We start from the raw sequence: 26,805 nt of genomic DNA, 5'->3' as shown, positions 1-26,805 counted from the left end.
GCTCAATGCAATCAAAATCTTTTGTAACTCTCCAATATAAGATATTAGAAATAATAATTTTATTTTCAATCTCTCTCAATAATTCTAGAGTTGTCTTTGATCGTGGATTATAAGGAGTTACTTGTGGTAAATGAATAAATTGACGGCTTATCCTCTAGCCAATTATATGGTAGCATATACAGTGAAGATTAGAGTAGCTGCGTAGTTGCTAAAGAAAGCCTTGAGCCTTGATAGACTTCAAGTCTATCATTAGAGACTATTTCCAGTGCTGTGGTCAATCTGTTAGGTTAAGTAGTTCAGGGCTATGTATGCCAGGATGGAAATCCTCTTGTAAATTTGGATGGAAATTTCTTGTAATCTGATCTCCCACACTTTCTTATAGAGTAGCCCATTTTCAATTTAATCTCATTAATTTTTTTCTCATGTTATTTCACCCCCAGTAGTTTCAATAATGGAAAAAGGCAATTTTATATCCATCCATATATGCTGTCTGAACAATGTATTTCTCATCTATTTCACTATCCATGACGAACTGCAAAATCATAATTCGTTTTGAACTATTTTGACTAGTATAATTTTTGAATAATAGTTATTAAAAACTAGTACTCACGTGTGGAGAGCTTTCGGATTTTATAAAATCCATTTTCAACACTGCTATCTTCATCTGGTTGTCATTGGAAGGTAGGAATAGGAAGCGGTCAGTTGGTATCGGTGGTGTTGACGGTTTTCCCTCATCCCCATGTCTCCCCCCCTGGAACCTACTACTGTAATATCATATTTGTAAAAGATATATAGCTGTTTCCATAATAATTCTCACCAACTCTGTATAATTACAAGTTGCAGATCTCAGAGATCAATACAACAGTTCATAAGCGAGTTCTTCAACCCAGGGGGTCTCTAGTAATAACTATTATTAAAAAATTAGACTAGTCAAAATAGTTGAAAAGGAATTATTCGTTTCTATCACCCTTATTCATAGATTGATAACGTATGTACTGATTTGTTGCCAGTTGCCAGACAAATCGATAGCCACACTGGTGAAGTACTACTACTCGTGGAAGAAGACACGCAGCAGAACCAGCCTGATGGACCGCCAGGCGAGGAAGCTGGCAGGAAGGGGTGGCCAGGGGGTGGGGGGTGAGGAGGGGGGTGCCGCCTCCGATGCCAACTCTGAGATGGGCTCCAACACAGACTCTGACTCCGACGAAAAGGTTAGTGCAACTTTTCAAAATTGCTCTCTTAACTGAAAGATTATTTGGGTGTCTGAGTTGCATTTTGTTTTGATTTTATATTTTGTTCGAAATTATCTGGGTTTTAACCCTCCGTTAAATGCGCCTCTTTTCCAACATTATCAGGTCGATTGAATGAAAGCTAACAATTTCTAATTCTAAGTAATTTTCAAACAAATCTTAGGATTTGAGTCACTTGTATAATCTTATTCGTATACCTAGAACCAATGACTAGTTGCCAGTCACTAGATTCTAGTTTTTATTCAATCTACACATTGTATCTACCCACTTTGAATTTATTGCTTGAGGATTCATTTATTACATCGAGTAGGCAAATTTATAAACAAGAATAGCACTTTAGTGAGATTTACTTCAAACAGTTGGCATTATTTGAAAGGGACGTACTGTATTGATTTTATTTATAGGGAATGCTCATTAAAAAGTGAAAGTGAATCTTACATTAAACACTAGAACCATGGGCTACCCAAAATCTCTGTTCAATCGATATTTCATTGTCAAGAAACATAATAAAGTTACAATAGAATAGAAGATGGCTGTATTTAATTAAAAAAAACAATAAAATCATACACCACAATCATGTCTTAAAACTCAACAAATTATATATGTAACCAAAAGAAAATGATCGTAATATGAGAAATGTAACACAAGAAAAATGTTTTGACATAACCCGCAAGGTTGTCTGCCAGGAATCGGTATCATATAATCTTTACATTATACACATTTCACTTATATCTTCTACGAATTCATGAGTAATGCAAAAATTTACATACATGAAATTAAATGAATAAACAAAATGAAAATAAATCTATTAACCTTGTCAGAAAAAATCATAACTCACTCTAAAACCAAAAAATAAATACAGATGGATGAATAATATTACTTGCTCCACAACTAAATTTAATAATTGAACTGCCTTATTAACTCTTTCCTAATAGAAGCTGGCCTGCCCTTTCCACATACAGCGCCAACATACACCAATCTTTTCTATTCAACCACTCTCTCATCTCCAAATCTGTTAGTATGTTTTTGCCAGATACATTTTCCGTACCCCCACTAGAACTGGACAAACCCCTAGAAATGCCTTATGTCCTCTCTCTGTCTCAAATTTTAATGTTACAAACAACGTCATTTACAATAGCCTAAACAAAAAACAACTAATTACTCAACAATAAAAATAATGCAATACATAATAGCAAACCCTAAGACGCCTAACACCATTAACGACATATCACAGTAAACTTTGAAATTCTATAAAAAAATCTCCCATAGACACCTTTCCAGTAGTAAATCCCTCAAGTGAGTCTTGAATTATTGTGGAACGTTCATCGTTCGAACACAAGTTCATTCAATAGCCTTACGGACAAGTATCTCCAATTTTTCTGAGAGCTTGTATATTGGTTGCTCTTAATTCTAACATTAAGGCTGCCTCTTGTGGTCTAACTAAGGATATCACTATTTACCCTAAAACTACTATGGTGTTTTTTAACATATAAACAACACGAAAAGTGAAGGCAGAATCAATAACACTAATTTACAGAATAGTGCTCTACATGAAGCTAGGGGTGGCTCATTGCAGATATCCCAGTCAAGTCGCTTGTAACGGAGGGTTAAATATTGCTACACTTTATAGTCTGAATAAAATAAGTTGATATCTTACAAATATTGGAGTTGCCAGCCTGTGCGAAATTGCTGCTCTCTCATGTAAACCCATGTGCCTTGTGACTATATTCATTGTGACAAAAAATGCTGTCATAAGCTGATGCAGCGTTGTCACATTGGATGCATTGTGTCATAAGGGCTTGCATGGAAAAATCGCATCTCAATTTCACATAATCTGGCAACTTCGATATTTATTTTCATACTAAAAATATGTGGAGGCAAACAGGTAAAACCAAAAACTTGCCTCCTTAACACAAGTTGCATAATATCTGATATATTGTAGAGTAAAGTAATTCCTTTTATAGATTAAGAACATGCGTGTAAATAGATAAATCAATCATTCAATCAACTCATTTTATTCTGAGTATAGTGTATGTCACTATAAAAAGGTAGATTAAGGTGTCAATTGAGCGTTTCATGGAGCATTTGATTATGTAAAAGCATAATGAGAAAATATCATAGCTTATGCTATCTTTTCTCAATGGTAATAGGTAATAACAAATTTGATCAACATATTTTTAAAATTATTCTTGTACTTACTATTCTTGTAGCTACTGTTTGATTAATTTAATGGGTACTAACACTAGACATAACTAGTAATAACATTATTATTGGGTACTAAGAAGTGACATGACAGTACGCGCACCAAAGCCAATGAAATATTTTTTCAACTTCGGTTACCCTAATAACGTTTCTTATGAGTTATTCCGTTTGCGAAAATGACACTCAATTATTTGAGTTATTATAAATTCAGAACCATTGTTAGAAAGATTCTATTGTGATTTGAAAATTATCACAATCATTGTTTTATTTTCTCGATAATGAATCACTCTCAATACTCTCATTAATTGTTACTGTTTAACGGGAATTCTATTTAAAGAACATTTTAATACTAAATATTAAAAGTTGATTGGCTTTTGTGGAACCGGCTGATAGTTAAATTTTTATCTTAGTTTGGTTTATGGTGCTGGCTTAATTTCATGATTCTTAATTCCTAGGAACATATCTATTCAATACATTACCAATTCAGCATCACATAAGATTTTTTTGTTTTGGATTTCTATTTCAACTAAGATTAAACTAAATACTCCAACTGGGTGACAAAACTAAAAGAAACTATGAATATCATAAAATCCAGTTAGGAATTAATTAGGTATTATCATAATGTACTAAAGTTCTGCTTTTGTTAGTATGGAACATGAGCGTAAGTACAGACTGAATTTAGGAAAACTAAATCGAAAAATGAACGAAAAGGAAATTGAAAAATAAATAATTTCATCTGAAAGAATGTCTGGGATCTTCTAAACAAAACACTCTATAATTGAAAACTGATTTTAAGAAATGTCTTGTTTGATCTATTGCAGTATTTTCATAAAAAAATGTCCTGCTTCAGTACTACCAATCATTATTTGTTTCAAGTGATTTTAACCGATCTTACGCTGCCAGTAAATTTGGGAAAGATGGATGCACGTCGCTCCTATTTTCCAGTAATCTAAATACTGTAATACAGTAATCTAAAAACCAATAATCTAATACACATAACTTCGATGAATTTATCACTTTAGCTTTAAGACGACCAGGATATAATTGAAGGAATTTAAACTAGAATCTCAGTTTATCAGCAAACATCTACTGTATTTAGCTTTCACTTCATAGTTATTATATTAATTTTATCTTGTTTTTTTTTAATAAAAAATATAAATATCATTAATAACTTTTCAAATAACATTGAATATCGTTAATCATTAATAGATTCATTTAAAAAATATCGTTAATCATTTAGAACTTAAATTTATATTGTGGTGCTGTAACATAAGATCATCATATCTTCAATATTTGTATATTTTTGTTTTTGTTAGAAATATTTTCAAAAGTGTTTAATCTACTGATAAGTTAATGCTTGCAAAGTTATTTTGTCTAGCATTTATATTGTCATCCTTGAACAGGCAAAAATTTACTTATATCAAATCTCTACTATGCTTCCTCTGTCATACAACTAATAAATATTCAGAATGCTCTTTTTCTTCATTAAATTCATAATTTGGGGAATATTCATTTAATACAATGATAATCTAGGGAATGCTGCACTTGTATGTTATATTAGTAAATATTTTTTAATTGCTGAAAATTGAAATTAATTCTTTACTTAAAAACTTTATTGAAACCAGCCAATGACACTACCTTCCCTTATTTATTTTTCCATTAATCCTTTTCAAATCATCAACATTTTACATAATTTTAGTTGACTCCTTCAGTTTCAAATTGTAACCTTTGTAGTTATGTATGTAAATGAGTATGAGTAATGGTTGTTTCGTATTTAGTGTTTTTTTGTGAATTGTCTGTGATTGTGAGTAGCTGTTCCTTTTTATTTGTGAACGTTTTAGTAGCTAATTATTTCTTCTATTGAATCACATTGTATTAAAGTCATTGGTGCTGTTGAGACCCCAGTATAATTCAATCAAATATGTACAAAAGTTTAGATAAATGGCCTATTAAATAAAATATACATTTCCCCTTAAAATTTTCTTTATCAAGCCGTCAGCTACAGAAAATCAAGCAGAGCGTGATTGTAAGATTAAATTTATTCTAAGTTTATCCTTTATTGTTTAAACTTCTGAATTTATTTCAAATTGTCGATTTGTTTTGGGTTGTCGAATTGTTAGTTTGAACTGCACATCCCCTATTGACCGACTAGATAAAAACTCTACAATGAAGCTTCTTAAAATCGATCTATTCAAAAATAAATTCGTTTTTCCTAAAAATTCATTGACTTTTGAAAATGGTGGCGTCAAATTGAAGTACTATAATAATATTAGTATTTTATTAGTTGATTGTCCTTTGCAATTCATATCCATTCCAATTATTTCATGGATTCCTATTTGATTGATGGTGAAATGTCTTTTTACTGCAACTGTCATACAATTATACAGTATTTAGCATGATAGATGAGTGTAGCTATTGAAAGGAAATCGTGCGTGCAGATAGCACCCATATTTCTAAAATTATCGATTAGAAAAGCTCTAACCCTACTCAAACTGTCTATCAATCTAGTTAACATGATTGTAGAACTTATTTAAAAGTCAGATTTTCACTTTCTAGAGTCAATCTGATTTTTTTGAAGTAAACTTGACGTTTCTGGAAAGTCATTCTGACTTTTTCTCAAGCCTCAATTCCTCAAGATTTATAGAAACTCCTAATATAAATAGGAATATTATAGAAACTCCTCATTGGTGCCCATTTCATAAGTTTATAACAATAATTTCACTGATTCACAGTGCCCGTTCCAGTAGTTAAGCCTGATTCAATTTTTGTTTTACATTCTGGAAATCATCTAGTTTTGAACCCAAATTTTTACCTTTTCAAAGATGACAATAATTCAAATGGTCTTTCATTTGTTTTGTTCTATCTGTCGCTGTCTCTTTCTTCTCTGTTCCGCTTCTATTGCGTTTCTCCTACTATTATATTAACGCTGGTTAATTTATGTGTGTAGGGAAAGAAGTATTTGGTTCCACGTCCGAAGCACAGCGACAGCGTCTGACATACATAAGTTCCGCAACTTGAGCTTAAACTAAGCTTAAATCCCCTAAAATCAGCTTTGAAAGATGTGCAAACTTCATCTGTTTCACTATTTAAAATAAATAGTTATAATTAGGTCAATATTCATTAGGTCAATTGTATGTAAATTGTAACTAGTAACTTATTTCTATTGTATCAATAAATATAATTATAATTTTTCACTAGTCTCGTTTTCATTTTCCGTATTAAATGCCACTGGCCTAATCCTTCCCGTACTAAATCCCCAATATAATATACTCGAATAATATCCATTACTGACCTTATGTAACAAAACTAGGTAAAAATCAAGTTCTAGATGTGTATGTGTGAGTGTGGTTTGAGTGTTGTACATTCGGAAAGATCATTTTTATGAGAACAGTACAATCGTTTCTATTAGTTATTTAAACTATCAACTACTTTGTTTAAACAACTAAGTAACTATACAACTAAAATATATTTAGTTGATCAAGATTTTAGTTCTGTTTATCATTGGTCAACCATACTGAATTTTACTAATGATCGAAGATCAAATATTAATTGATATTTTTGTTCTCACATGTGGTTTTATATTATTATTAAATTAGTCGTGAATTATCAAGCAGAGATTAGGCGGATAATCGAACCTTACTGCTGTATAATAATTTGTTATTGAGAAATATCGTACCTTCATAGTGGTGTATGACTTGTAAGCTAGTAGAGATTCAAAAACAAGATCCTCGAAAATTGTTCTGATGCGAGAACATTGCTAAGTTCAGGTCCAGAATTTTGTAATAAATTAATTAATGTGTATAATATAATGTTGATTCAAGTAATATAGTCCTAACTGAAGCTTGATGGAATCGTGACGTGGAAGCCTCACAACTCAGCTACAACGAGAGTCACTTCAAACAGTCAGCATTGATGTTTTTTCTATAGGGAGTGTTGACAGTATGAAGTGAATCTCACTATAGGATGAAATGAGAAATCTATCAAATTATTCCTAGATGAAGTGGCCTTTAAGGCTGTACGGTACACATTTTTATTTTTATTTCAATTGGATAATCTTTTCCAATATAATTATTAAGATCATTATAAGAGTTGGAAAAAGTGGCAACTGAAATTTTTAAGTGGTCTAATAAGCGAGTTATGGGTTGTTGAAGTGCTAAACTCAGTTTTCTATCCAGATCATAAACGGTTTCGAATTTTCCATTGGAGTTTTTTTTTAATACATTCAGTATATCATTGGCTTTGTTCTAATATGTGTTTTTTTCGCTATTAATGCCAAAATAAACAAGCTATCGAATTTACAAAAAATGTTACTTTTTTATTTATGAACGATATGAGGGAATAAAATGTTTTAGTTTGGAAAGATACATTTTTTGAATTTTTAAGAGAAGTTCTAATAATATAGTCGAAACCGTTTATGATCTGGAAAGAAAACGGAATCTGGAAAGTTAGCACTTCAACAACTCGCTTATTAGACTACTTAAAAATTTCAGTTGCCACTTTTCTCACTCTTATAATGATCTTAACAATTATATTGAAAAAGAGTATCTAATTTAAATAATAAAAAAGTGTACCGAACAGCCTTAATGCAATCTTATCTCCAACTTGACCTTGATTTGATTTTCGTTTGAAATTGGCAATATGTTGGTGAAGAAAATAAGTATGATATTGCATTTATCGAAAAGGTTATGAGTATGTAGCCTAATTACTAAATAAACATCCAATAATCATAAAATTGAGTTTTTATTGCTAAAATGACGACTTAACGACACAATTAATAGAGGTGAAATATTTGCTCACTGACTTAGGCCTACTTTTATTAATAAATTTTTCTCAATTTAGTCTACAAGTTGACATTTTAGTCTAGTAGTTCGTGATGGATTCATCTGTACATTCAAGAATTATTCATTTATGTTCTAAATATAGTTGAATCTTATTTATTGAAAACAATTATATTTCAATGAGTATTAGATAAATTTTATTTGTGGTGAATATTGTTATTCCTTTATCCACATCTATTGTAAATGAGGTTGTACCTTATTAATAAACATTTGGAAGGTAATTTGGAAGGGAACTAGATTCCCATATATTAGTATCACTTAAACACAGTAAAAATATTGCAAGTTTTAGTAGGTCTTTTCCTACCCTGCCCGATCGAGTAAATGAACCCATCAAAACTAATGGGAACAATATTTTCATTGCACCGCAAACTGACACTGATACTGATTCGTGGCAATTCAGTGAAGAAGACGCTCACACTCGCTATACTTGGGTCATTAGACTTAGATAATATGCTTTGTAAACAAATCGTAAATCTGGTGTATTAATTTTTTCATTATGTCTTTCGAATAACAATAATAATTCATGATCCAAAACTTTGAAGTTGAGCTCGACTAGTAGGTGAAACCATAGACTAAGTAAACATCTGTGGTAAAACTGGTTAGATCTGTGGTATAACTGGTTACACCTGTGGTATAACTGGTTATATCTGTGGTATAACTGGTTACATCTGTGGTATAACTGGTTACATCTGTGGTGTAACTGGTTAGATCTGTGGTATAACTGGTTACACCTGTGGTATAACTGGTTAGATCTGTGGTATAACTTTTGTAAGACTGTTTAAGCCAGAACAATAATCCTTATGAACTTAACACAGGTAATCAAAGAAGGATCAATAATCATAAAAATACAGAATTATTCTTGGAATGCAAAGAATACAGAAAAGAAAAAGAAAATATCTATAGGCCAGCTTGTGTGCAAAACTGACCGTTGCTAATGGAGAATTTGGCCAGCTATGCTTCGTTCGGCCATCTATCGAATTTGGCAAAACGTTTGCACATTAGTTGCCCACATTTTTTTCTTCCAATGATCTTTTCCCAAAAACTTATTTTCAATTGAATAATAATCAATTGAAATTGATGTATGTTTTGTGTTGAGTGTTTGTGTATTTTTCCCGATTAGAAATGGACAATCCATAGAGGAATTCGTCGCAAAAGTGGGTCACCACCACGAACCTCCGCCTCCGAGGATCCAGCCAAAGAAGTGAGACTTTCCTTCATTTATTGAATTTACCTCTCAATTTGTCTAATCTTCCTTTCCATATATTGCGTTTTTTTATTGATCCCTTGCGCCTTTTCTCTGATTTGTAGTATTCTATTGATTTATCAGCTAGTCCATCAATTGATTGAACATTTTATTCGATTTATTGGGCATTTTCTGATGTATTGAGTACTTTTATTAATTTCTTGGTGCATTGAATATTATATGATCTTTTATGAATATTTTGATCTTTTGAATATTTCACTTTATTTCTTGGGAACGTATTTATTGCTTGATTTCTTGAATATTTTCCTTAATTCCTTGAATATTTTTATTTACTTCTTCAGTATTTTTCTATTTCTTGAGTCTTTTTTCTACTTCACACTATTTTGTAACTCTCTAGATCACCACGCTTTTTACAGAGTTTGTCTCAAACGGAGTATTAGCTTATACTATTATCTTATTCTACAAGGTAAAACTATATTTTCGCCTCAATTTTGGCCTTTTATTTCTCATCTAAGCTTTTTTAGCATGTTAACTCTTCATTTATATGCTTATATGTTTATTCTTTCCATAGCAACAGAAATTTAACTTTAATTTATTTTCTATATAGTGACCATATTTCTTATTCATTACAATATTTTTTTAATAAATATTTTCCATCGTCAACTCGTAATCAATTTGTAAAATTAAATTATTCCAGTCATTCCTTTATTGTTTCAATAGTGCTTTTATAATTGATAATTTATAATGAGTTCAATTCAAATTTGACTATAGATTTTTATGCAAAACGAATTTGATCGCTTGCTAGTCATAATCGTTTTAATCACGTAATTAATACACATTTTTGAAAATTAGTATCTGTTTCATTTGTAATATTTTAATAAATTTATATCTGATTGTCTGTATTATTTTGAATGTTGTCGTTTGTTATTATTCTGGACATGACTTCTATTATATTTTTTCACATAAATATCAGCCAAAGTTTTAATTTGGTTTATTCGAATTTGTTATTCCAATAAATGGAATTGTTAAACATTTAAAATTTAAAAAAGTTCATTTTCTGCATAATTATCCAGGCAGTTTCAGTTATATCTTGAATGTCCACAATAAAATAATATCTAATTTTGCTGAATAAATATTATTGAAATATGGTAGAAATACTATTGTGATCAATAGATCTAGTCAGCTAGATCAGTTGACTAGTATTAAATCACTAGACTCCAGACTATAGATTATCAATTATTGTATAATCTATAATAAATTTTGATATTTTCAATTCTCTGCTAAAGATTATCATAGATTTGTTATAATTTCCCAATTTGATTAATACTGCTTCAGATCTCTCGACTAGTATTAATCACTAGACGATCAGAGCTGTGATGTACATTTTAATATTTTTATCTCCACTAAATCATAGATTTATTCTAATTTCGTAATAATCTTTTATTGGAATTGCAGAAGGAAGGTTCTGAAGGCAAGTCGAATGTTTGTTCGAATTGTGGCGTGAGCTGCACCAATTTGCAGCAGGCTGCCGGAAAAGGGGGCATGTGTGGTACTTGCCATACTCACTGGAGGTAAGCTAAATTTACCTAAATTTATTTCAAATTAATTCTACATGCTGTGTAAAATAGGCTAAGTTTAACAAGTATGACGAGAAATACAAAACATTCCTCTGCTGCAAAAATAAACTTTAAACAAAATAAATATGCCTCTGATATATGAGAATGAAATGTGTAATACTGTGTATTATGTATTCTAATACATTGACTCTACATAATGCCTTTGTAATGGGGCATTTAGTTACGGTTTTCGGGAGTTGGGAGTCATAATTTATATTGTAGGAAGCAAAATATGGTTCTATATGGTTTCTATTGTAATAGGGCTCCACCCAAAACAGGGTTGTATCCATTTAATAAGTCAATTTATATTATTAGTTTTTAAATCTACAAACTTATAGTATTTAAAACGAGTTTTTATAACATAATTCGTTCTAAAACGAGATGTCGTAAGGCATTGTACAGCACGGCAGAGATTCAGACTGAACGCTCCAGCCTTGAATAAGAAAGACAATGCATAATGCTAAATCAGCTCTACCAATACTATACTATTATGAGAGGGAACATAACTTATTTATTTATATTACAAATTACACTGATATGTAATAACATATTGATAGACAAAATAATATACTAAGGCAATCCTTGTGTTGTTTTTTCTTCCAAATTTAGGTGATGACACAGACCAATAAGAGGTTAGGCTATGTTTCCTTCTGATGAATTGTTCCATTTGATATATTTGTGTGTTATTTCGTGTAGATAATAGATTTCGTGGTTATGTTTTCGTCACTGATTGTTTCATTTGATATTTGTGTGCTATTGTTGTGTAGACGCACAGGCAACGTCCGGCCGACACATGGGCCGGTGAAGCCACGCGACCGCCACAGTCACATGGCGATGCTGCGGCACAAGCGCAAGCCACCACGTGGCATGTACATCAACCACGACGACCTCCTCGCCATGGCCACCACCAGTCACGGCCACGGCCACGGCCAAGGTCACGGCCAAGGTCACGCGGCCAGTGGCGAAAACATGCTCAAGGCCATGGATCGCGAGATCGTGTCGCTCAAACGACAGGTCAGTCATCAAGTAGCTCTTCACCAAAACAAGTCACTCAAATTTATTTCTTGTACTTTATAATTTTCAAGTGAATTATTTTATATTAGGTATTGTTTTTGTGTTTTTTCTGTGGCAATAAATTCGATTTGGCTTGACAAACATTCCAAAAAGTCACTCTCAAGTAGATGTTATTTTTATGATAATATATTGGTTTAACAGAGATTCGAAAAACGCACTCGATTTGAGTGTTTACTTTTTATAATATTGGTTTGACAGAGATGACACACACACACACACACACACACACACACACACACACACACACACACACACACACACACACACACACACACAAGAATTTCAATGTTAATGGTTGATTGATTGGTAAGGCAGCCTACTCCAAGATGGCGTCATGTACAAGTTTAGCGTATATTATAGCAAATAATATTACAGAAAAAAGTATAAAGTAAGCTGGGGAGTCCCTTACAAGAAGTTCCCACCTGGCCTGAATATATAATCATATAAGCCGTCAATCTGCCTTACGACTGGCACATACTTCAGCCTGGACCGTTAGTTCAACCATCCGATAACACGGGAGTGGAAGTGCCTCAGATCTGCGAGATTTCCTTTTGTCTAGTATATGAACATAACCTAACCTAAAAGATTCTGTTCAATTAAAGGTAAAAGAATATGTTAGGGAGGTTAGGTTTTGACTTGAAAAAAATGGCAATGTGCTAATATTATTTGAAATGTTTTGATAATTTTAGATAATATACACAAATAACAAAAAGTTGAAATACTCGCACTCCTGAGATATTGCACATATGACACTCACGGGAGTGACGTGACTCAATTTATATTACAGTAATTATACTGATATGTGGCATTCCAGCTTTAGTGGTTAATTTTATTTCAGCATATTTTAGAAAAAAGCAAACCACATGAATATTTAATCTATTTACACAATTATATCATCACAGGTTCAAAACAACAAGCAAGTGCTGTCATCTCTGAAAAGGAAGACTAGTGAAGGAATTGAGACAATGCGACCCCCGGACACCAACAACAGGATCAACGCCCGCTGGACTAACGATGAACTCCTCTTAGCTGTGCAAGGTCAGTCATTCTTTACACAATCTCATACAAAGGCCTGCAATCAATTTAATCAATCTAGAATTCTTTGGAAATAATTATAAAACTGGTATCAAAACCTCATTTAGACTATAAATGCCTATCAATCTCAATTCGAGAAAGGAACAATCTTGGATTAATTATGTTGTTTCTCTCCCAATCATTGTTTCGATTTTTTGCTTGTGTAAATGAAATTAATTATTATTACATTTAATTCTTCATTGAAAATTGGTTTATGAACTTCTCAAAGTAGGTTTGTTCTTCCTTGGAGCTCAATCTTGCTTCCATGTTACTGATGTATTCAATTTATCTTCTAAAATGGTACATTAAATACCCATTTTCTATCTATATTGATACATTTTTCAACACTAGATTCATTTCCAAGTTTCAAAATAAATTGATAAAACTAACAAATAATAATTATTTTATCATTATTCATAATAACTCAATCATAAACCTGATCACGTTGTAATATTCTAATAATAATAATATATTCATTTCTGCAAAAAATAACACATACAATACAGATAACTCGTACAAGTACAATAAACAATAATAATTATAATAGTAATTATACAATACATGATAATGAAGAATACCAAAATAAAATTGCTTAACATATTAGCTGTTGATCAATATTTATTTCTATATTATTATTGTAGGTATGCGCAAATATGGCAAGGACTTCAGCGCCATTGCAGAGGTGATTGGTACCAAGACGGAAGCGCATCTGAGGTCGTTCTTTGTCAACTACCGGCGACGCTACAATTTGGACGCTGTTCTTGCCGAGTATGAAGCTGAGCATGGCCCTATTGTCGATCCTACCGAAAAGGTTTGGTTCAACTCCAAGTAATCCTCGATTGGAACACTCGAATGTGGTTTATTCAAACACCATTTGTCTGAAGAACGATTACTCACTACAGCAATGAATATTTTTTATTCCTCTTTTTATAATTTGATAATTGTTAAATTATACAATCCATAAGAAAAGAGTATTTTCCCACAAAATGGGAAATTTCAAGTTTTTTAGTAAATTATTACGAAATTACAAGTAAGAGTTTTCAATTATTGAAAAACATTGTAATATTTATCATCTCCACTTTAATAAAATTGAAAAAATGCAGTGTTTTTTAGTTATGGAGAAGTTCTACAATATAACAAATTTTATCAGTTTCTAATTAGTTTATACTGTATATTTTAAATATATTAGTAAATTTGTTAAACTCTTCAATAGTGTATTTATATATAAGTTCGTTCTATTGTATTTTAGGCTATGCTGTTTTTTTACCATATTTACTTGGAAAACTGGCTACTCCTGCACTGATTACCAGAGAGAAATCCCCGTTCTTTTGGAATTTTATTTCTCTGCATTAGTATAGGAAATTTGTGGAAAAAATTTCATCTCAGAATAATTTAATTTAAAATTGTTTAATTGAAATATTACTTTATCTGTCATTTTCACTACTCTAAACGACATTAGCAAACCAAATACTTAAAAATTGCACATACAAATGTTTTAGAAATCGTAAATCATTACTGACATTTTCACTCCTGACTATTTTTGGGGCAATGAGAACCAGGAATTTTGATGTCCAATTGTAATTTGAAATGATAGTATCTTAACGCAATCAAAAACTATTCCTCACTCGCGCCTAATGTACACCAGTAACTACAGTTCAATCTCAATGGCCATTTTTACTCAACGATGTTGCGACGACATGACATAACAGAATGTCATCCAATTGGACAATTGGCAAACAATCAGACGACATTCTGGGTGTTGTGCGTAGTGAAATTTTTGTGAGTGGAAACGCTCAATAACTTCAGGAAATGAATTTCAATATTTATTCATTTACAAGAGTTACAGAACGGATATGATGTACCAATCTAGTACCGTATTCAGTTAATTCTCAATTATTCAGCTGAAAATTACTATACAGTTGTTTGACTTTGTTTTGTGGTTGCATTGGTGTACTTGGAATAAATGAATTTGATGGGATTTGTGTTGACAGATGGAAGTGGACAGCAGTACACCAGTGGCCAGTAGCGACGCGACGCCAGTAGCGGCGTCTAGCGCCAGTTCGGTGCCGCTAGCATCTGCTGGTGTAGTCAGTACTGGCAGTTCACCTGCGGCCACGCTGCCCAAATCGGTCGCCAGTAGCGCTAGTGTCACCGCCAAAACGCCAGTCGCTACTAAGTGATACCAGGCTAAGCACAAGTGTGTAAAATTTCGCAATTCAGTTGTAAATTAATTCGGAGTGGGTCAAGAAAAAATATAATGACTTCTTTACTTGATGGGATGGGATGGGATACGATAAGCATATTAATAAGTCAAAATTTTGACTTTCTCTTTATTATTATAAAGAAACACTGAACCAACCTATTGTCGATTCTACTTTACTTTTACATTAGGCTGGGGTTAGATCAAACGAGCAAAGAGCTAGAACACAAGTTCTGGAGCATAAAACACATCGAAACATATGAGAAGCATGATAAATTATGTCTCCAAAAGTGTATGAATGCAATTTTAGTTCTCATTGCTTTACAGCTTTTGAACTGGCTTTAACCAGATTTCTATCAACTTATGCTCAGAACAAGCAATCGCTCATCCGATCTATCCTCAGCCTTTCAGGACCGTTGTTTCTGCTCTACTGGTGACGATGTGTTTGTTTCATCATAAAAAGTGCAGTCCTCTTATAGAAAAATGATAAAGTGGCAATAAAATTAGTGTTTTTCAATAATTATAGATTTTTTATATTAGATTAATTTAATTTTAGATTAATTATTCTTGTGTAAATTGGAGGAGGGACAGCTTTATTATGATGAAATAGATATTGCTGATGGAACTATTTTTGTGTTTCATCTATATTCTCAGCAGGAAGAACAGCTAGAAAAAATCGATGAGAGCTACTATTCAAAAATTACTTTCCCGTTTGGGAATCGAATCCAGCACTTCCTGTTTGTCAGCCAGGCATGCTACTCCTACACTAACGAATAATATCTCGATATTAGCTTTAATCAATTTTTCTCTAGCATGTTGTCAATACTTTAAAATTCTTCAACGTAGTTGATTTTCGTTTAATAATTAGCATGTTTCAATTTAGCTTGTTTTATAAATCAGTGTATGTGAATTAATTAAAACTCTTATTCCTCCAGTTCAAGTCAATTTCATACTTTGGAGTCGATGATAATCTTTTATTCTAGATTATTTATTAACCTATCTACTATATCTAGAATATGTTATACTATATTCTCTTCTAGTGAAGTTGATTAAGTAATATGAAATATATTCTGTTCTACAGATAAGTTGCTAACCGAGACATCGATGGAGACAGTTGCTGTTTTCTTGGACAACAAATTAGTGGGTGATGTTTCCTGAATATTTTAAACTTTGTCAATGCAATTAAAAATAACCATTAGCATTGGTTATTGATAGACTGCCTTATTTGCAAACTACACACAACTATTTAGCCTGCAGCTTATTATAGTTTGAACTTCTGGAAAAATGTGAAGATTTGTGTAAGAAGAAAGTATAAAGTGCGATTCCTTTATCACTGGACTTGAATGTAAAATGTGTACCTTTTTATTTTGATGAGAAGTGATCTTTGATCTCAGGAAATTGAAACCGTTTTGGGATCTCAGTGAGATTAATCATCTTAACTTCGTTTTGCTAGATATAAAAGAGGTCTGTCTACTCATTTCTTTTCATATTTCAAATAATTCTATTTGTATTATTCAATCAATTTTTCTGTCTTTTATATTGAATTGAGCCTTTTGCACACCACTGCGACGGGAATGGTGGGATCATTTTTAAATGTTGAAATCATGACGGTCATGCGATTCGGAGTGGTGTGTTGTGGTTCAAGTAGTGTAGGAAATGTATCAGGTGATGAGAAAACAAGTTTCAATTTTAGATTTTGAAGTAGGCCTATTATAAATTCGAGCATAAGCCTGTAATTTCTATACAACAAATTCATATCGCAAAATTGAATTTCAGAGATGCTGCTATTGTGTGTATGTGTATAGGAATAATGTTATGATATGGTTGATTTGGTGATGAGTACTGTTTTCAAGTTTTTGGTTATTTTCTCAGTATTTTATTAAGCTAATTGAAAGCATATACCTTTTTCAATACTTTTATATCATATAACTTGGTTGTCATTTCATGTTATTATCTTTTAGAATAGGAACAGCTTTTGATTTCTGAAACTTGCTCCCAATACTTGTGGTATTGTTATTGGAATTAGGCCATAATCATCATTTTTAGCAAAAAAGTGGACAAACATTATTTTTATTTCAAGTTTAGTTGGTTAGATGTTTCACCCGTACTTCAAAATTACAATTATCTGATTAATAATAATAAAGTAATTGCTTGGATCATTGATGATACTAGCAACTGGCTATTGATGCTATTTTCGGTATTTCCAGTCTTATAAATATTTATAATGTCGTACATGATGATTTCTTTCATACAGAGGAGAGTTGCCCAGCGAAAGTTGATGTTATCTTGAAGAGCTCTCTCTCTCTCTTTCTTTCCATCCCCATTATTATAATAACATTCAATTCATATAATTCTGTATGTTTATAGATTATCTTATAGTTTCTTGAATACGTTCTTTATCAAATTCATATATTTTGATGAGAGAGTTTTTTAATATTATTATTAGTTGAAAATTGAATATGCATATTTTTAAAGAACGCTCTTAGCAAAGCACGCGTTGGTGAACCAATCAGAACGATTCCAGTAGATATAGTGAGATTCACTTGGAACTGTCATCTGCTGTCCTAATAAACATCAATGCTTCCCATTCTTCAAATGCTGATAGTTTGACGTAAATCTCACTACAGTTTAACGATTCTGATTGGTTGCTAGGCAACCAAAGCGTGCTTGGCAGAGACAGTTCTTAGATATCTTCCATTTGTATTCATTTATTAATTTTCATCAACAAATTTTGAAGATTTTGATAGTTTTTCTGGGTTATTGAAAAAGAAAAATGTCTTGTTTGAAGTAATCCTTGCATTATTTGGGAATATTTCAAATTGAACTATAACGAAGTTTTCTATCTAATTTAATAATAGTACTGTATTAATCAAACAACATATTTTTTAAACTAAAGTTGAAACCAAAGTTAAACTTTAATAAGAATTAGCTGTAGTAGGCCGTTATCAGTGAAGATTTATAGTTAATTTATAAATAGGAGAAAGCCAAAATTTTGCCAGAAAACATAAAGAATTCATCAAGAAATTCAATTATTAGATTAATAAATATTCTGATTTCGACTTTGTTCAGGAATAAGCTTCCCTGTTTTTTGTAATTCTTAATTCTCCTAATATTCATTTATGAATTATTAATGAATGAATGAATATAGGTCTGATTCTTCCATTTTTTCTATTCCAAAATAGGTTTTTATCTACTTTCTAGAAAATTTACATTTGAATGTTTATTTTTTTCTATGTTAGACAAAAGATATCCTTTATATTTTTACGATTATTTTCTTATAGGATAACAATTATTTTTTCAATGTTTTCAAATTAGCTCAAAGTTTTTTATCAAGCCCAGTTATGATTGAATCGCTTAAGACAACAATAATACTGATTCAATATTAATTGGCAGTGTACAGAGGGTTTAGGAATGTTCTACATCTCAACCTGATTACAGTCAAAACTTTTTTTGAATTTATCTATACTTGAATTATTATGTATTGATGGTTAATATGGAATGTAATATATTAAATTCGATGAATTTATACTTTTTTGTATTCAAAAACTGCCAATTAGAGTTACGGTTATTTTCCTTTGTCGATTTAGCTTTTAAGTTTGTGTAGCCATTTAAGATTGCATTTATTTAAGTTTGTTGTCCAATATGTGAAATTCCGGCGTTGACGTTCATGCAAGCATTTATTCCATGCATTATTTTCATATTGTACACATATTTACATTTTCTAGAGTTCAACGCCAATTATTATATAATTTAGAATATAACATTATTATATTAGTCCATTATTTTAGTAGGTACTGCAAAATATAATTTATAATTTAGTTCTGAGAATTGTACGGTACTGTAATATTAATTGTCTAGTTATTGTTAATGAATGTTTCATCAAAATTAGAAGCAATGTACGTTGTACTACCAATGGATAACTTTATACTTATTCTATTATCATTTCGTTTTATAATATGAGTTAATTTAGATTGTGTTACCATAGTTTCATTTATTAACAGTATTCAACCATTATTGATGTATGCAGTCTCATTATTTTGTAATTGTATTTTGAAGTAGCGTAGGCCTAGCCCACCACATTCTCACTATTTTAAGAAGTTTTCCATCGAAATATGATGGAAAAATATCATTTGTGTTCTATTTTAATGATTTGTACTTGATTTCTTTTATTCCCAAAAATCATAATAATTTTCACATATTCAAATTATTTCTTATAAAATTGTCATTGTTGAATTGATAGAAGTTTTTAGTTTTGTTTCTTGTAAAAATGGAATACAGTATAGATGAAATTGAATATTCATGATCATATAGCCTAACTCATTATCTTTGATAATGAGGATGATAATAAACGTTGGGATTTTATGCTGCGGGTAGAAACATCCCCTTCGTTTACGTTAGCTTGGGAGAAAAATTAATAAGTTAACCTTCTGTTCTAATATGTTTTGTTATTTTTTAATTTGATGCTACTATTTTCAAATTTCAATTTCAACCATTCTTCTGTATTTCGTCATGATTATTTCCAGCTTTGTATTCTCGATTTATTTTGAATATTTTCAAGTCTGTTATTTTCTAAATTATTTAGTAATGAGAATATGAAAAACATAGGTAGGCCTACAATTTTAGTAGACAATAAATTTATATTGAAAATAGTTGAAATTTCATCGTGAAATAAAAACAACTTTAATGAAAACCTCAAGTGGGGCTGAGAATCTATATATTCAACAAATTTTCCAACTATTCTGATGTTTCTCCAAAATAATACTTCCACAACAAGATTTTTCGCATCATATAATAAAATTATTATACTGAGATTCACTTTGAACATTGAGCATTTATTGAATGTGAATAAATTATGCTATTCGTAAGGCTGACAGTGTGAAGTGAATCTCATCATGAATGAATTCCAATACGTATGCACTTTATAGGAAGATTTTTTTCATAAATATATGGTAATAAGGATAAGAGTTGAATCCTATTAGTTATATAATAAGGTATGACGAGGTAATCATGTGTTATCTAGCGATTAGTACAACACATTATACTGGTAAGTTTTAGTTATAATTATGATGAAGTATACACTGTTCACATATTCCTATATCAGCTAGTAAAAATTATATCCAACATTTGTTCATCTTTTACTTATGTTCCTCTTTTCACTAAAAAGAATTGTTCATTGTGTTGGTTAGATCATGGAAAGAACTTGCATATGGTGGGGGGGGGGGTAAAGGGGCTCAATTTGACCCCAGAGTGAGATTCACTTGAAACTTGGCATTTATTCAATGGAAAGCTTTATTGAATGGATGTTATTCATGAGGAACGCTGAAAGTTCAAAGGTGAACGCACACAGCTGCAGACAGACAGACACTGAAAAATCAAACGTCTGCATGCTGACGTGAACATACATAATGCTGACAGACGGACGTACATAGTCTGTATAATAAGTAACCGGACTGACCTCAGCAAATTTTTTATGGGCAAAATATGTACAATTTTTCATTAGATATCTTCAAAGTAGTCCATATTGGAGTCGGTAACACGCTGATACCGGATTTTCAAATCCCTGAACGCTCCCTGGAAGTCGGCAACCTCTAAGCTGTCTAGAGCCCTCGTTGTAGCACGTTGAACGTTTTCCAGAGTCCCGAACCGCGTCCCCTTAAGTTGTCTCTTGATCTTGGGGAACAAAAAGAAGTCCGGTGGTGCCATATCCGGGCTGTAAGGAGGATGTGGCAACGTTACCCTCTACTGTTTGGACAACTGCTCGGTGACGAGCAGGCAGGTGTGCGACGGAGCATTGTCGTGATGGAGGATCCACGAATCGGCAATCCGACGGACTCGATGAACCCGGGCGGTTAGTCGACGGAGCACCTCTCTGTAGTACTGGTCGTTTACAGTTTGGCCAGTACTACAGAGAGGTGCTCCGTCGACTAACCGCCCGGGTTCATCGAGTCCGTCGGATTGCCGATTCGTGGATCCTCCATCACGACAATGCTCCGTCGCACACCTGCCTGCTCGTCACCGAGCAGTTGTCCAAACAGTAGAGGGTAACGTTGCCACATCCTCCTTACAGCCCGGATATGGCACCACCGGACTTCTTTTTGTTCCCCAAGATCAAGAGACAACTTAGGGGACGCGGTTCGGGACTCTGGAAAACGTTCAATGTGCTACGACGAGGGCTCTATAGTGAGGTCCATGTTATAATGACAGTATTTGATCAACTTTGGTTTTGGTATCCTTGTCAATCATTCGACAAAGCCGGTGGTACTATCCTTTTCTAGGTCAACAACGATGCCAATTATGTTTTTGACAGTGTAGAAATATGATTAATTAATGCAGAGAATTGGCATCGCTATTCTTCTATCTTTATCCACTGTCATTATAACGTGGACCTCACTATAGACAGCATAGAGGTTGCCGACTTCCAGGGAGCGTTCAGGGATTTGAAAATCCGGTATCAGCGTGTTATCGACTCCAATATGGACTCCTTTGAAGATATCTAATGGAAAATTGTACATATTTTACCCATAAAAAATTTGCTGAGGGCAGTCCGGTTACTTATTATGCAGACCCTGTATGTGTGCGTTGCAACGTTTGGACACCTCAGGAGGGGTGCTTCCTCCGTCTGTATGCGGTGTGCGTTCTCAAAGTCACGGACTTGAAACTTGTTCCATGGTCCAATTTACCCCTTCCGCAGAATCAAGAGGGTACTATGCAAAGCAAAAACATTTGATCTACCAGCTATTTGAGTCAAAATCCTAGCATGCCATAATTTCTATAATTAACGCTAGGGCCACATGAGCGCACATAGTGCGTCCGTTGCAACTTACTTTTTGCGGCCGTCGCCAATGACCTAACACGAGCGTTGAGTGTGGTGCGTCAACGTCAGTTGGCTTTACGTAATGGAACCAGACGAAGCAATAACTTTAGCATGTCTCGACGTGCATTGTAGCATTTCTTCGCAGTTCAAAAATCACCGTCCCTTACGACTTCCGTTACTTGGAACGCACGTACCTCGTGTTTTGTCACCAATTCACTTCTATGTATTTCTATAACGGACGTCAAAAAGTAAGTTGCAACGGTCGCACTTTTTGCGCACATGTGGCCCTAGCCTAAGAATACAGCAGTCAGGCATGCGCAGTTGGCTTATTTCAACTTCCGCTTGCCCCAGCACCCAACAACTGGGGATCTTCTCATTAGACCATACCTAGAGTCTAAATGTAAAATCGCATGTCTAGTAGGTTATACAAAAGTCAATTTTTTGTGAAGCATTTGAATGAATTATTAGACTCTACCTCGTTCTGTGTGAATAGTATAATTCATTCATGGGTTTCAAAAAATCAAAGTAGTAATTGAATATACCGTAATATTTTTTTAACAGATATGGAATGAGCGGAGCCTAATATTCTTCATGAAAAAGACCCAATTCTCGTGGATTCAGCCATTGTTGCAGAGGACATACTTGGTGCAAGTATGCCATTTTTTATTAACAATAGATTACAGATGTTAACTGGCCAAATTTGGTCAGTTAACTCTATAACGGCTCATAAGCTCTAACGGCGTGTGTGAAATCCGATTTAGTCAGTTAAGGGCTAATTGGAGTTTACGCTTCCTCTAACGACACGTTTAGTTCCTGGTGAAACCCGGCCTAAATTATTAACATTTTGTTACTTTTTTGTTACAGCTTAATGTTTGAAGGTAGGTAGGCCCCAACGTTAGTAGACTGTCTAAACTAACTTTGGTTAGGCCCTACACTGTACTTTATTATACCATAGAGAAACAATAGCGTAAGTAGATAACCCATGGTATAGGGCGTTTATGTCATGTCGCAACTTCTTCTGTTATCTCAAGCCGATTACTGTCGATTTTTACTGTTTTTTGACCGGGTTTATTGAACGGCACAATATGAGAGACTATCAGCGTCATAAAGCTTCACGGGAAAGAACTACGTGGAATATCAGCTTGAGATAACAGTAAAAGCTGCGACATAAACGCACTATACCATGGGATATCTACTTATGCTATTTCTTGTTTCTTATGCTATTGTTTCTCTATGATTATACTTGAGCTATTGCTGAGTTGCCTACAGTAGGTACTCTGAAAAAATTAAAGTTATAATGAAATTTTCAAGTATAAGCCCCAAAGAATTATTCACGTTTGTAAAAGTAATAATAATTATTGCTTGATAAATTAAAAATAAAATGTTAGGCCTATCCTACTATAATAGCCTATATAGCCTACATAACTTTCCCTAATCAAAGTTTGTATCAAGTCTTCAGTGCTTTAATTCAAATTTGAAACTAATTGATTTTGCCGCTTTAAAATGGATACTGTTGTCAAGAGCAGCTTGATCTTCAAGCTGATCAGATAATTTTTACTGAATTGAGTATTTTTAATTCGATGATAGTGTTTGGATGATAATTATCACTAAAATGAGAATATAATATTAATTTGTAGAATAAATATCTACTAATGAATAAAAATTTTATTTACACTAAAGTGTACATTTTTAAAGCTCCGGCTTTCAAGCCGTTTGTTTTTTTGGGTTGCCTAACCTGCGATCCGGCTTTCTTGTTGAAGTTGCTGTTTCTTGTCATGTTTATGTCAAATTGAACTCAACTTTTCGCATTTTTCGCTCCGAATCGTATAAACTATTGTCGTCGTTTAGGTCTAATTAAAATATCTACGGTGTTTGTAGAGTGTTTATTTTGCAAGGTAAGATTATTTTTTATATGGTATGTAATATTTTTTGTGTTTGTAATAATTAATAATGTTTTTATAGTTCTTGATTCTACGGTACGGTATTGTTTTCTCGTTTCTCAAGTCGTCAGGTACCTAGCTAAATATCAATTTAATTATTTGTTTAATATTATAAAAATTATATGACAACTATCAATTTTCCATTAAGCTATTAAATCTGAAGACATTATATACATTTACTTTCAATATCATACGTTCATGCTACCCGAAAAATAAGGTTGATAACCTCCTTTTGATTCTGCAATGCGAATGGTTTTTTATATTATATGAAATACTTTTCAAGTTTTTATTAATTACATCGACTTGTAAAACATTAGAATAAATAAACTACTACTTTACTCATTTTGATCGCTTAAGATTAGAGTTAGACTAAATTAAACCAGTGGTCCCTAAAAGTTTAATGGCTCACCGTCCCGTTTTTATGAGTCATACATTTTCCTAAAAATAACTCACAATACTCAGTTATTTAATAGGCATATCCACTTTCTTGCAATTTTTGCCAAATCAAGCCATCGGACAGAAAGACTTAATTTCTCTTTTTTTTAATAGGCTAGGTATTAAATTTTTGGATAAAATAAAAAAATCTGAGCTTTCTATCTCCATTAAGTAAGTCCTGAGTTTCAATGTTTCAAAAACAATTCAAATTTTTGAAAAAAAAAATTAAGGAATTTCAGTTTTTAATCCTATATCTTCCGATTTCTAATTAAAATTATGATTAAAAATCCTGGGCGTAATGTTGTGCTCTACAGCTTGATACCAAGTAGATCGTTCTATCTTAGATAACTTAGATTTCAAAGTGAAAACATTTTGTATTTTGAAAAACATCCAACCTTCAGTCTCAACCATCATCATTAACTTTATTCTTCACACATAGATATTTTGCTCCTAAAGATTCTGAGATAATGTTCTACTAGTATCGTTGGATGCTCAGTACCGGTATTTTCTAGTTTGATGGTCGCGCATAAGGATGTCTCAATGATCAAACTTTCTTATAGGCTACTTACTACAGCTCATTCTTGGTTCTTCAATAAGGCGGTTCAAAATCACATGGAAAGGGATTTGACATCACATTGGAGTGAGGGAGAGACTGTTAAAAATCCTGAAAAGATAGCAGAGATTATGAAAACACATTTTGTGACCATTGCAGAATCAATTGGTGATAGAATAGAGTTTGGGAAGAGGGCGCAAAGATTGGATGAGCCTGAAGTACAAAGGAGAATACGGAATTTTGTTGAAATAGATGAATCCACCCTCAAACACATAATCTCTAAGTTTTCGCAAAAATCTTCATATTATGCTCTGGATGGAATTAGTATGAAGGTGGTAAAATTCTGTATAGGAGAATTGATAGTCTCGTCTTTGTTAAGCCGGGTCCAGACGCTCAAGTTTACCATCAGTCTTTTGCTCAAGCAAGAGACGGATCGTTTGGTTCGAGAAAAAAAATTGCGTCCACACGCATCCGTTTTATGTCGTCCGTTTTCCTATTTACCGCAGCTCCACTGCGTTGATATTTCACAATTTTCATCAATTCTTTTCGATAGATTATACGCATAGAGTTTATTTTTGTTGCTACTAGCAGTGCCTAGTAGCAGAGGGGTCAATCTCCTTGACATTTATTCACTAGTATGTCATAGGCGTTTCTCTTTTTATCTCTATCACTATACTCTTTCGATTTTATTATCCAAAGACATGGATGTGCTTTGTAGAGTACAATGAATTCAATAATGAATTCGCGTGGGTATGTGCGTAAATCTGACATAATAAGAATAACTATATAAACCAACTAACTGATAAATAAAATGAAATAACTAATAATAAGTCTGATATATAAATACTGAAAATATATTAATGCTGATTCACCACATACAATTGTTTATGATAATAGACCGGACACTTGTTAGCTCAGTCAGTATACACTCACTCATCGAGAAGTTAATGAATACTGCAATCTGCGATAGAAACCAAGTGAAGTAGGCTACTGTATGTCCTGCGCATGTCCTTTAATTAAACATTGCCAACAAGCCAAGGGTATTGTACTTATACAATACAAGGGTATTGAGTGAAATGATTTTCATAATTTCATGTTTGGTATGCCTGTCATCGCCTTGACAATGATGTTTGACTTCTGTCAATGACCGATGGAAATTGGGCTTGATATGGCTTATTGAGTCTGAATTGTATACGATTGACATATATCCGGTAGATGAATAATAATTTATATCGTATTTTTTCAACTGATAATGCTGATTCAACTGGATAATGCTATATTTAACAACATAATGACAAAAATATTACTGTTAATCGCTAAATGGCTTCGTTTACATGTCACATCTCGAGACACAGTGATTGTAAATGGATTGAAATTTGTAGATAGCATTCTTATCAACAATATAGAACATCTTATTATAAATCATGATAGTAAATCATAATATCAACATCAAATTCTGAGAGTATCATGAGAATCAAAAAAGGTTATGGCGTTATATACAATTAATAAAAAAACTTGCTTATTTTCAAGTACTCGCGAGGTGTTTTATTAATTTGAGGGCGCTGAATCCGAATCTGAAATCACAATTTCTCTATCTCCATTTTT

General features: G+C 32.7%; 2 protein-coding genes across 7 annotated transcripts in view; both read left to right on the top strand.

The window, feature by feature from the left end:
- The window catches only part of LOC111053650 (REST corepressor 1), a 44,061-nt gene extending 23,480 nt beyond the window's left edge, over positions 1-20,581 (top strand). For 2 of the 3 annotated variants that reach the window (XM_039437918.1, XM_039437919.1), the window contains exons 5-12: positions 1,011-1,211; positions 9,411-9,491; positions 10,950-11,065; positions 11,878-12,124; positions 13,087-13,222; positions 13,900-14,069; positions 15,250-15,455; positions 16,540-20,581. In XM_039437918.1, the coding sequence (XP_039293852.1) occupies positions 1,011-1,211; positions 9,411-9,491; positions 10,950-11,065; positions 11,878-12,124; positions 13,087-13,222; positions 13,900-14,069; positions 15,250-15,438 (1,140 nt within the window). In that variant the 3' untranslated portion in view covers positions 15,439-15,455; positions 16,540-20,581. The remainder of the gene's footprint in view (positions 1-1,010; positions 1,212-9,410; positions 9,492-10,949; positions 11,066-11,877; positions 12,125-13,086; positions 13,223-13,899; positions 14,070-15,249; positions 15,456-16,539) is intronic. The other variant, XM_039437920.1, reaches the window with a different exon arrangement.
- A 3,458-nt stretch (positions 20,582-24,039) lies between these two features.
- The window catches only part of LOC111053649 (nipped-B-like protein), a 47,494-nt gene continuing 44,728 nt past the window's right edge, over positions 24,040-26,805 (top strand). For all 4 annotated transcript variants that reach the window (XM_039437913.1, XM_039437912.1, XM_039437915.1 and 1 more), the window contains exon 1: positions 24,040-24,167. The gene's annotated coding sequence lies outside the window, so the exon portion shown is untranslated. The remainder of the gene's footprint in view (positions 24,168-26,805) is intronic.

Source organism: Nilaparvata lugens, chromosome 11, assembly GCF_014356525.2.
Source record: "Nilaparvata lugens isolate BPH chromosome 11, ASM1435652v1, whole genome shotgun sequence".
Classification (NCBI taxonomy): domain Eukaryota; kingdom Metazoa; phylum Arthropoda; class Insecta; order Hemiptera; family Delphacidae; genus Nilaparvata; species Nilaparvata lugens.
Note: the sequence above shows the minus strand (reverse complement) of the source record. Positions and strands in the feature narration are given on the sequence as shown.